The 13,234-nt window shown below is 29.3% G+C and overlaps 3 protein-coding genes across 4 annotated transcripts in view; 2 read left to right on the top strand and 1 right to left on the bottom strand.

Moving 5' to 3' along the window:
• The window catches only part of LOC125864940 (tropinone reductase 1), a 116,426-nt gene extending 112,214 nt beyond the window's left edge, over window positions 1–4,212 (top strand). Inside the window, exons 2-6 of the mRNA XM_049545075.1 lie at window positions 991–1,064; window positions 1,682–1,889; window positions 2,008–2,224; window positions 2,771–2,886; window positions 3,896–4,212. Of these exons, the coding sequence (XP_049401032.1) occupies window positions 991–1,064; window positions 1,682–1,889; window positions 2,008–2,224; window positions 2,771–2,886; window positions 3,896–4,075 (795 nt within the window). The 3' untranslated portion in view covers window positions 4,076–4,212. The remainder of the gene's footprint in view (window positions 1–990; window positions 1,065–1,681; window positions 1,890–2,007; window positions 2,225–2,770; window positions 2,887–3,895) is intronic.
• The window catches only part of LOC125864938 (rhomboid-like protein 15), a 71,920-nt gene that overhangs the window by 37,854 nt on the left and 20,832 nt on the right, over window positions 1–13,234 (bottom strand). The window lies entirely within an intron of this gene.
• LOC125864943 (tropinone reductase 1-like) lies at window positions 7,759–11,357 on the top strand. The gene is made up of 5 exons (XM_049545079.1): window positions 7,759–7,853; window positions 8,517–8,724; window positions 9,356–9,572; window positions 10,324–10,436; window positions 11,099–11,357. Exons 1-5 carry the CDS (start codon window positions 7,759–7,761, stop codon window positions 11,276–11,278), a joined length of 813 nt encoding a protein of 270 aa, XP_049401036.1. The 3' UTR covers window positions 11,279–11,357.

Raw genomic sequence — 13,234 nt, 5'->3', positions numbered from 1 at the left:
ATATATATATATATATATATATATATATATTTAAAATACGGTATTAAATAGTCTAGGGAGGTAATAGGTTCTCGTGAAAGTTTAGTATCGCAACAACAAATTCGACCAAAGTTGGGATATTTTTCAGACCTTTATCCCTTTTTTCAACTACTAAAATACTATGATTATAAATTACGTGCACGTAAGTTTATTGATTTTTTCATTCCATTGAATTAACAGTTAAAAAAATGATATAATAAGCGTAATATGATAACCTAAAGTTGGAATAACAGCATGTTATATCTGATTAAATCATATCAATGATATATATTATTTTAAATTCGTCAGTACATATAGCACCTTAAATTCTTTGAAAATCTACAAGATTTACTATAGTTCCATTACAAATTGCACCTTAATTATAATCATTCAATCTAAACTATTAAATTTTTGAAAGGTACGTTCACGTTCTAAATTAATTACGTAATTGATACGCTTCTACCAATTAGGATCGTAAGTTTAAGACATAGTATAATTCTTGTGGTACCATTTAAGTCGTTACTTAAATTGAATTGGAAGGTCAGACTCAGACGTACACGTAAGTTAAATTTAAACTTCACTTAAAAATAGTTTGTAAAATATATTCGAATATTAATGATCAAATGCTAGCTTACATACGAGTGTTATATATATAAATTAAATCTTAAACATGTATAGTTAATTAGTATAATTGCCAATGCTTAACATGTTTAGTTCCTATGCATATGCTTGAGTTTAGGAAAATAAGCGAGTTATTTGACCAGTACAAATTGAAATATGTTGAGCAGATTATGATTTTATAACTGATTGTACCTTCGTACATATATTTATTGAATTGATGTAAAGATATGAATCAATGTGAACAGTTCAGAAACCATTTTCTCTTCCTCTATATATATATAACAAAGTGAAATAACCCCAAACCATACCTTACTTATATGCTTTTTCACAAAATAATAATAAAACCCAGAAATGGCAGAATTGAGAGAAAAATGGAGTCTTAAAGGCACCACTGCACTTGTTACTGGTGGCTCCAAAGGCATAGGGTGAGTTTTAATATTTCCCTTAAATTTATTGATGATTTCTAACTAATTTGTTGCTAAAAAACTTCAACTTAATTGAATTTTCTTATTTTGTTGGCAATCATAGCTAAATTGGGATCAATATGAATATTTGTTGTTTAGCTATGTAGTTTTGTATGTCGCTAATTATTTTACATTAATTTTTCATATGTAGGTCGCGTATTAGGGTAGAAGATATCTTGCAAAGGTTTAGGCTTGTTAGTGTTTGTTGTAGTACTAGTCATACCCTTATAGTAGTTTTTGTCATATGTTGTTTATTGTGTTTTGTTTTTATTATTGTTTATTTCTTGTAGATTTTACACTATTTTTCTTATCAATGGCTATATTTTCTTATGTTTTTACTTGGGTTTGATGCGCTTGAGCCTAGAGTCTTTCAAAAACAATTTCTTTAGCTCCATGAAGTAATTGTATGATCTGCGTACACTCTATCCTCCTTAGACCCTACTTAATGGAATTTCACTAGATATGTTATTGGTGTTCTTGTTGTTAGAACCATAGGCTAATTCACACTAAAACATTACATTTTTTATTTTTCTTTGTCATTTGATTTATTGTCACCATAGTTTTGTAATTGTTTTTAGGTACGCTATAGTGGAAGAATTGGCAAATTTTGGAGCAAGAGTATATACATGTTCACGTAATGAAAATGAACTTCAAGAATGCCTTGATATTTGGAGAAAAAAGGGACTTAAAGTCGAAGGTTCTGTTTGTGACTTATTATCTCGTACTGAACGTGAAAAACTTATGAAGACTATTGAAGATGTATTTGATGGGAAGCTTAATATTCTGGTCAGACTAATTATTCCCTCGATTTTTTAAGTAATCTGATAATATAAAAGTTATTAACGCATAATATATATATGTGTATATATGATGTATAACTTCTTTCTTTTTTGTGATTAATTAGGTGAATAATGCAGGAGTGGCAATACATAAGGAAGCTAAAGATTTCACAAAAGAAGATTACAATATAATTATGGGAACTAATTTTGAAGCTGCTTATCATTTATCTCAAATTGCTTATCCTTTATTGAAGGCTTCTCAAAATGGAAATGTTATTTTTGTTTCTTCTATTGCTGGATTTTCAGCATTGCCCTCTCTTTCTCTTTACTCTGCTTCCAAAGGTAACCTTTACGCGACGAATTCAAAATTTAAAATTGATTCTCATGTTGGTGAGTCAATCGTTATTTTGTTTATATGATTTTAGTTAACGTTAACTTTTTATGTACATTAATTTTTGGGTTTAAATTAGGTCTAGTGTTATCATGATATTATCAAAATGTAAACCTATACAAATTCATTATTTAACGTGAATGAATTTGTTGTTTTTTTTGTACTTTGAATATGTTTTATCTTATTAAGAATATTGTTTAAGATAACTTGTCAGGCTATGATATTTTATCATGACTTTTTTATTTTTGTTATTTCTTTCTATATACTCCTCTAGATTGTTTTTTTTTTTCTTGAGCTGAGGATCTGTCGAAAACAACCTCTCTACCTACCTCCAAAGTAGAATAAGGCCTGTGTATATTTTACCTTCTCCAGTCTCATTTTTGTGGGATTTACACTGAATATGTTGTTGTTGAATTTGTCGTCCTATTTTTTTCTTTTCTTTTTTACATTTGGTGACTAATCATTTTTTTTAAAATCTTATACTATTAATAATATAGGTGCAATAAATCAAATGACAAAGAACTTGGCATGTGAATGGGCCAAGGACAATATTCGGGTCAATTCTGTTGCTCCAGCAGTCATTTTAACCCCACTCGTTGAAACTGCAATTAAGGTATAGTATGATTCTTTTTAGGCAAAAGGACAAATATACCTCTCAACTATCGTAAATGGTATGCAGATATTCTCTGTCATATTTTTGGGACATTGGTGCTCTTGTTGTTCCAAAACTAGAGCATATATACTCTTTACACTAACTGGCATACACGTGTCATAATCTTATCCACCGACCTGACATTTATCAAATATCGGATCGACGGATAAGATTGCGCCATGTGTCCCTATTTAGTCTTTCGTTAGAGTGAAGGGAATATATGCTCTAGTTTTTTTACGGCAAGGGCACCAATGTCCCAAAAGAATGACGGAGGATATCTACATACCATTTACGATGGTTCGGGGGTATATTTGTCATTTTTACATTTTAGTTTTTATTTATCAATATGTTCTACCAATATTGCTATTTATTTAGTCTTGAAAAAAACTTTGTTGAGTATCTCAAAAGTAAGTGTTCCTCGTGAAGTAGAAAGAATTTATTTTCGCACTTCATAAATAATTGTCCTTATTAGTGAGTCGATAAATAACCAAAAAAATGGATTGGACTGGCACACACAAGAGAATTGAATCTCAATACGAAACGAGTTCATGTCTTTTAGAGTAAAATATAACGTGAAATTTGGTCTAAGTCAATTGTACATAAGTTCTATGATATTAACAAATTAAAAGGAGGAATTTTGTCACTTTTTAAACGGACGATATATTTACCATCGTAAAATGTCTTTTAATCTCTTCCTAAGAGTTTCTAACCTTTTTATCTCTTTACTGACTCAAACTCACGATCTTATGATTGAAAGCAGAAGGTGGTTATCATCCGAATTAAAATAAAAATATGATTAATAAATATTCATATAGTCGACTCAAACTTAAATATGAGTGAAGCATATTAGTTATTATTGTTGTACCAAAAATAAAACTTTTATGTGTCCATATCTCTATTCATGCAACATAAACATGTCAAGAAAACAATTTATTTATTGTTTTTTTTAATATTATTCTTTTTATTGCAGAAAAATCCTCAACAAAAAGAAGAAATTGATAGTCTTGTTGTTAAGACTCCTTTGGGCCGGGCCGGAAAGCCCGAAGAAGTTTCAGCAGTAATAGCTTTTCTTTGCTTCCCAGCTGCTTCTTATATTACGGGCCAAATCATATGGGCCGATGGTGGATTTACAGCTAATGGTGCGTTTTAAGTGTTATTTTCTTTGGGCTTTGTAATCTTTTTCTATTTTTTGTAATTTGTATTTTGGGCCTATTATCGGCCCATTATGCTTTGAACAATTTCTATGTCCATGTGCTTGTGTTCTTCAACTACACACTTCCATTTTCACGTGTTTGTTATTTGGCTAATCTAGAGAAATTTCACTAGTTTAGAAGTTAACTATTTAGATATATGCTAGATTGCAATATTATGAATTTTATCAGATTTTAGTGCGTCTAGATACATACATCTCGAGATAAATTGGGGAAAAGTTAGTTGTACTGTGTTCAAGATACAATGTATCCAAGTGAATTCACGTGTATCTGAGATATATGGACAAATCTTGCTCGCCTCCCTTCCATCTCGCACGTCACCTCTCCTATGTATCTGGTATCCCAGTTACATATGACTCACATCATATACATACAAATAATGTGCATCTAGTGTGATTAGCATGTATATGAGATACATAGACAAATCCCGCATGCCTCCATCCCATCTCGCTCGCCACTTTCCTATGTATCTAGTATCCTAGGTACATGTGAATTACATCATATACATATATGTAGTGTGTATCTAGTGTGATTAGCATGTATTTGATATACATAGAGAAATATCGCTCGTTTCTCTCATATTCTTGCTCGCCTCTCTCCATATTTCAATGTATCTAGTAGCGAAAAACATATATTTATAATTAAACATGTATATGTTATATTTACTAACTCTCCCTATAATTTGAAACATGCTTGTGTTTTGTTCTTTAAACACCTACCACAATTATTATAGTTATAGACCACCATGTATGTTTTCCATTACAATTTGGAACTTAATCATAGCCATTCAATCTAAACTATTGAATTATTGATAGGCAATTTCAAATAACAAATTTATTCTTTGATTCACAATCACAGATGATTATATAGATTAGAGAAAAAACATAAAGTCACCACTGAAGTTGTCCCCGAATTTCAAAAAGACACCTTAACTTTGTGGGTGTCCTATTACCCACTAAAGTATTTCCAACAACTATAAATACACCCTTTTTACAACTTTTGTAATTTCATAGCTTGTGCGTGTGTTTCACCTCAAATAAAATAATATAATTTTATTTTTCTTACTCATTTAATAATGATTGGGTAAAATCCTAACTCACTCACATTTTGATCCTCAAAATCTTCTGGGTCAAGTCCAAAAGCACAAACAAGTTGTGAGTACAAACTCAAAAACTTCAATGTAAGTGGGTGCATTAACTAATTTGGGTTTAATAGATATAAATTGTTCGTGAAAATGGTCTTGACGAGTTGTTGCATCGTTGAGGAAAGAATTCAAAGGCATTGAGATAATTTTGGAGTTTCAATTGATGGGTTCTTTTTAGCGTCGTACCGCTGTAGTGTTAGGGTTTTTCCCTAATTTTCTTATCTTTTTTTAAGTTTATTTTTTCCAAAAAGAAAAGACAAAGCATTACCATAAATGTTTTTACTTTTAATGAAAAGAAAATATAATTCTCTTCCATATTTGGTTTATTTTTTCCTTAAAGGAAAAGTATGGAATGCTATAAATTGAAGATCCCTATTCTCATATCAAAAAAACACAATAGAATACACAATGTAGTCATTTAGAGAGTCTTGTTTATGAAACATATTTATGTTTCTTAATATTAATTTTATAATATGTAGGTCGTTTGACTAAACTATATTAATAATATGTTTTTAGCATACTTTTATTTGTCGTCCTAATTACTTTTGAACCCAACAAGTAGCTCTATTTTTTGTTGTTGTTGCAGAAGACGAAGATGGAATGAGCTAAAATGGAGTTTTTGCAGAGGTGGAAAATGGAAGATTTGGATATGAGATTTTTGTGGAATCCTTCGTTTTCACTATTTACATAACAATGAAGATTTTCACTTAGGAATCCTATAAAATCTTCTTATATTCTTAAGTAAATATGAAATTGTTCTTCAACAACCGCCATGAAAGGCATTGACCAAGAAATCCTCTGTTTCTTGAACTTTTTTAGAAAATGGAGGCTTACAATCTTGCTGCGTGGCATTTTTAGATTGATTTGGGGTGATTTTTTTGTCATTCACGCACCCCCAATACGTGAGATTACACCTGCTCTGAGAATGGGTTAAAATGGTGTATTTATAATCGTTAGAAATGGTTTTGTGGAGTAATAAGACATCCGCAAAGTTAAGGTGTCTTTTTTAAAATTCGAAACAACTTCAGTGGTGACTTTATGTCTTTTCTCTATAGATTATTATAAACATATTACAAAGTTCTTGGTCCCGTTATGACATATTTTGTTATAATTAATATTTTGCAATTGAAGCAAATTTTGATTTTCGTTTTGCTTGTAATATCTATTTTATAGCCACCACATGTTGTCACTTAATTTAATAGGCACATTAGAAATAGACATAATTGATAACACGTTAGCTAGCCTAAGCTTATAAACTATCCGTATGTATAAGTTAAAATTTAAAAAGTTATCGTCAATTAGTTTAATCACCAACGCTAGCTAATGGCTCAAAAAGGCACAAAAATTGAACAAAATTTCTAGAAGGGCAATATTTGGATGGAGGGATAAATGACGTTAAAATATATATTGTAAGGCTCATGTTGCCAAAAAAAGCCTTACAACATACATTTTTATTTCGTGTTAAATTGAAACGGGAGAGTATATCTTTATAAAGTAAAGATTATTTTTATTTTCAAATCAAATTATCAATGATGAACAATCATGGTTTTTTTAGATAACAAACTATTTCACAAGATATTGAAAGATTAATGACATGAAAGAGACATTTATCTGCTTACATTGTTATTTAACAAAATTATAGAAGCTTATCTTTTAATACTCTACTACTACTAAAGTAGTATGAATTTAAGTTACGTGCACCGTCAGTTTATTAATTTTTTAACTCCATTAATGAATTAATAATTAAAAAATGATATAATAAGCATGTTATATCTAATTCTTTGAAAATCTTCAACATTTACTACAGTCCCATTACAAATTGCAACTTAACTATAATCATTCAATCCAAATTAATTACGTAATAGATTCACATCCACAAATTAGAAGGACAATTCTTGTGGTATTATTTCAAACTTGATTTATAGACAACCACATATTGTTACTTAAATTGAACAAATACGTGAAAGGTTAGACGTAAGTTAAATTTAAACTTCACTCAAAAATAGCTTATTAAAAATATTTGAGAATTTATGGTTAAATGCTATATATATATATATATATATATATATATATATATATATATATGGACGATATACATAAATTAAATCTTAAATATGTATAGTTAATTATTAGTGTAATAGCCAATAATGCTTTAACTTTTGTGAATTAAGAAAATATATTCTCAATATCATTAAAGTTTATTTAACATGTTTATTTCGTATGCTTATGCTAGAGTCTAATAAGCGACTAATTAACTTGTACAAATTGAAATAGGTTGAACTATTCATGATTTTATAGATTAATTTTATTTCCGTATAGATATTTATTGAATCGATGTAAAGATATAAATCAATGTGAACCGTTCACACACGCTATGAAACCATTTTCTCTTCGTATGTATATAAAGTGACTCCAAACCTTACCTTACTTTTAAGATTTTTCACAATATAATATTAATAATAAATAAATAAACCAGAAATGGCACAATTGAGAAACAAGGAGGAAAAATTGAGAGAAAAATGGAGTCTCAAAGGCACCACTGCACTTGTTACTGGTGGCTCCAAAGGCATAGGGTGAGTTTCAAAATTTCCCTATAAATCTTTCGAAATCATCTACGAAATTTATCGGTAATTTCTAGCTAACTCGTTGTTAAAAAAATCATAGTTGATTGAATTTTCTTATAACATGTCGGCAATCATAGCCAAATTGGGATAAGAATGGATCTTTTGTTGTTTAGCTACGCAGTTTTGTTTGTTGATATACTTTATATTATTTTTTCATATGTAAGTTGGTATTGGGGTAGAAGGTTAGCAGGAGTGGAGAGTTGTCTTGTCTTGCAAATATTTAATCTTGCTGGTGCTTGTCATGGTACTAACTACTAACCGTACCCTTGTAGTGCTTGTCATATGTTGTTTATTGTGTTTTCAATTATCACACTATTTTATTGTTGTTATCGTTTCTTTCTCGTAAATTTTATACCGTACTTTTTATCAATTGCTATGCTTTCTTCATGTTTTCTTTCACTTTTACTTGAATTTGATGATTGAGTCGAGGGTTTTTCGAAAATAGTCTTTCTACTCCCCGAAATAATAGCAGGGTCTACATACACTCTGTCTTTTCTAGACCTCACTAAAGCCATTTTCCAATTCACATTAAAACATTATATTTTTTAAGTATATAATTTTCTTTTGTGATCATTTGATTTATCGTCATCGTGATCTTGTAATTGTTGTTAGGTATGCTATAGTGGAAGAATTGGCAAATTTTGGAGCAAGAGTATATACATGTTCACGTAATGAAAATGAACTTCAAGAATGCCTTGAAATTTGGAGAAAAAAAGGACTTGAAGTTGAAGGTTCTGTTTGTGATTTATTATCTCGTATTGAACGTGAAAAACTTATGAAGATTATTGAAAATATATTTGATGGGAAGCTCAATATATTGGTAAAGACTTTTATTTAATCTCATTTATATTATAGTTCCGTTTTGTTGTGGGATGATTGAGATTCTTTCACTTTTAACTAGAGGTTTCATATTTGAGCTTCTAGATATGAAAACATTTTGTTTGGGATCAGTAGTGCCCCAGAATGGACTCTATAATGTAATAGTCAGATATCAAACATAGGATGAGAAAAAAAAAAAGAACCACTCTCTATTTTTTCAAAATATAAAAACCACACGTTATAGGAAACACATTTCCAACGGAATCCATCGAAAATGTGCTTGTGGAAAATTATTTCCGTTAAAAAGTCATGATTTCAAGAGAATTTCTAACATTTTTTTGAAGGACTATGTCAGGAATTAGTCGATTTATCTACAATGTTTCTAATGGATTTTTCGCCAGGCGCTTGATAATTGACTTCTTGAAAATGTTTCTGACAGATTTTTCGTTCAAAATCCCAATATATTTATGACTATGGTTTTCCAATGGGAACGCCTATTGAAAATTTACTTTTTTCTAGCGGTAAAATAATTTATTTTGCTAGTAGTTTAAGAAATAAAATTAAACTTTTATGGAATTATAATTAGTCGTAACAATTGTTTGACTAATTTTAATTTGTTCATGATTAATTAGGTAAATAATGCAGGAGTAGCTATATATAAGGAAATTAAAGATTACACAGAAGAAGATTACAACATAACTATGGGAATTAATTTTGAAGCTGCTTATCATTTATCTCAAATTGCTTATCCATTTTTGAAGGCTTCTCAAAATGGAAATATTATTTTTGTTTCTTCAACTACTACATTTTCAGCCATGCCTTGTATGTCTCTTTATTCTGCTTCTAAAGGTAATGTTTTCTACTCATCATTTTTACTTTTCCGAGGGTCTTTCGAAAACTGTTTCTCTACCTCTATGAGATAGTGATAAGATATGTGTATGCTCTATCCTCCCAGACCCTACTTATTGAGATTTCACTGAGTATGTTATTATTATTATTGTTGTTGTTTGTTACTGATCTGAATTTGGATAGTCAATTTTTTTAAATATGAATATTGAATCTTTAATTCTTTTGAAATGAAATTTATATATTTAGAAAATAGAAATGACCTTGGGACTCTTTGAAGTTGGTATTTCGAAAGTCTTGACCCCTCGACCTTAACTAATTCCATGTACACATCAATGAGGTCTATTAATAAATGGGTCGGTTGAAGGGTCAATCTTTTGAAATACCAATTTCATGGGGTAACTAAGAAATAGATTAATTCAGGTGTGTATCGATAAATGATTTCAACTTTAGTGGAGTCTCAACTTTTTTTTTATAATTTAAAAATCATATAAAAATATTTAAACTTTAAATGACAAGTGAAAAATTACAAGTTAATAAAAAAGGGTTTAGTTTCGAAATTCAAACACCGCCGCATAAATTGAACTACAAGGGGACCATACATATTGAAGTAGTTACTGTAATGTTTTAGTTATAAGGAATTATAGGTTTCTTACGTGATATAAATTTAAATTAATAAAGTTAATTATAGATATCGAATAGTTAAAAAGAAATTATAAACTCCCAAAAACTTCCATTTTATTTATTTTTATAGGAGCAATAAATCAAATAACGATGAATTTGGCTTGTGCGTGGGCCAAGGACAAAATTCGTGTTAATTCAGTTGCACCAGCATTAATTTCAACTCCACTCACTGAAGCAGCAAGTGTAAGTTTCGATTTCGAGCTATAGGTATAAAAAAAATTCTTAATAAATAATATTTTCTTGAATAAGTTTTGAATTTATCGGGTTCTCATATGAATATCGGGAAAAAAACTAGTTTACTAACATGGTTGAAATACACACAATATATGGCTTTTGTCATCAATGGACTTTTCCACAAGTTGCATTTTTTCAAATACCCTGTTAATCAGGATTTGTGTTCGATTGTCCATTTGGACACTTCTTGAAAGGAAATCTGCAAGAAAATTATCAACTCCTTTAATATGTTCTATTTTAAAAGAATAGAACAATAATAAGACCTGCCACCTATGCAATCTTCTGTATTGCGGTTCTGATAGAAGTTTGTTTGATATTAATCCTGATACTTGTGTATTATCAATTTTAATAACGATTTTTTTTGGTAATAGAAATGCTGAAAATTTTTTAATACCTCTAACAATAGCTAATAATTCTTTCTCATTAGTGGAATACTTTGATTCTGAAAATTTTGTCATCAATACTTTTTTCATCTAAAATCTTCTACCGAACACTTTAATTCTCTAAAATAAATATTTTTTGTTTCTCAGAAACTTCATCAAACATGCTATAATTAAAATAATTGATTTTTTTTTATATCTATTTTTTTTTAATGTTCTACTTTATTGCAGAAAAATCCTCGACAAAAAGAAGAAATAGATAAATATATTTCTCAAACTCCAATGGGCCGAATCGGAAAGCCCGAAGAAATCTCAGCCCTAATAGCCTTCCTTTGTTTCCCTGCTGCCTCATATATAACGGGCCAGATTATATGGGCCGATGGTGGATTCACTGCTAATGGTGGATTTTAAATAGGGAACTTTCGGAAATAGCCATTATAATAAATTTAATTATGTTCCATAGCTATAGTTTGCATATTTACGAGTTGTAGCTACAGTTTAAATTGCCTCGTTTGTATAATTCACAGGTTCGTATAATTCGCAGGTACATTTGTATAATTCAGTTATTTTTGTATAAACTCGAAATAACCAATTGATACAATTACAAACATCGGAAGAGTAAACAGTTATACAATTTATATTATACAAAATTACATTATACAAAAGTTATACAAATTATATTACACAAATTCCGAATTATACAAACGTGCGAATTATACAAAAATAAAAAATTGAGCCGTGTAATTATAGCTAAAAGTAAGTCACGGATTATAATTAAGGCAAACTATAGCTATGTTAACTAATTAACTAATATATGTTTGCTTATACACGTAATTTTTTCTTTTAAGAAAAAATTGCCTTATTAATATATGTTTATATTTGGATTTTAACCCCTTTTCGGGAGTTTTCACCTTTTAGCTCTCTCTCGATGACTCAAATTCATAATCATATTAATATATGTTATTTCTTTTCTATTGCATTTATTATTAATAATTATTAGTTTTGGAGTTTAAATTAGAACTATTACCTTGCTTATTATAGGTTTGAACGACTTTCATATAAAAAAATTACAAACATTCTATATATCTTGGCATAAGTTAATTAATTTGTACCTAAAAGTTATATACGACTGAAGTTTAGGTGAAATGATTAAACTTCAGTGTATCACAAATTTCATAAGTGTTATAGCTGTACAATTATTTTGATATTTTAAATATCACAAGTTTTATAAGATTTCATTCAAATTATCTCACTAACATGTGCTACTTTTTATTTTTTGGTTTATAAAAAAGGATAGTTCATTAAGGTTACTTGAAGTGAAAGTGCTTCAAATATAAGCTATTTTGTATGAGTGCTAGAAGTACAAATAATTTTTGACTTTTGATGAAATTTACTTGCAATTGTTTTAAAAGCAATATAATAGCTTGAAATGACATTGCTTTGCTTTTGGTGCAATTCATATTTCAACAACTTGTGTGTTTGCCTCATCCTTTACACTTTGTTTGATGGTTTGTACGTATTATATTCTCGTATTTTATTGTATCGTATCGTACTGTATTGTTTTAATGAATACAGTGATTGGATAGAATGAATCGTTCTTCGTCGTTACATAATGTCACACATCCATAATTTGAGTAATAAACTTATAAAGAAGAGTAGGGTATGAAGTAAAGCTATTATTAAAAAGTAGGATAAAAGACAAAATATTATTTTTAAATAATAAATTAAGATAAACACCAAACCGATCGTTACACAAAACGAGTCTATTCATCGTTATCTAACGATAGATTTAAACGATACGATACAATAAAATTTAAGTAACAATCGAAACAAACATCATATTATAATGTGATAAGGGTCTGAAAAATATCTCAATTTTGGTCAAATTTGTTGTTGCGATACTAAACTTTCATGAGGACCTATTACCTCCCTAGACTATTTAATACCGTATTTTAAACATATATATTTTCCCACGTGGACATAAAAAATAATGCAAAATTATAAATAGTAATGTATCCACGTGGGCACATATATACCTTTAAAATACACTATTAAATAGTTCAGGGGGTAAAAAATACGGTATTAAATAGTCTAGGGAGGTAATAGGTCCTCATGAAAGTTTAGTATCGCAACAACAAATCCGACCAAAGTTGGGGTATTTTTCAGACCCTTACCCCTATTATAATTAACAATACAATACAATACTAACAGCCATTCAAACAAGGTGTTAAGCATATGTAACTCTTTCTTTTGTCCATAAATCCTTTGACTCATAGAATATATCAATATATACAAATCCATCATACAACCATGCACAATTGAAAATATGAAAAAGGACAATAATTTCATTAATTAGGTGTGTGAGAA

This window comes from Solanum stenotomum, chromosome 5 (assembly GCF_019186545.1).
Source record: "Solanum stenotomum isolate F172 chromosome 5, ASM1918654v1, whole genome shotgun sequence".
Taxonomy (NCBI): Eukaryota; Viridiplantae; Streptophyta; class Magnoliopsida; order Solanales; family Solanaceae; genus Solanum; species Solanum stenotomum.
The sequence above is the reverse complement of the archived record's forward strand: the minus strand, read 5'-3'. Positions and strand labels throughout refer to the sequence as shown.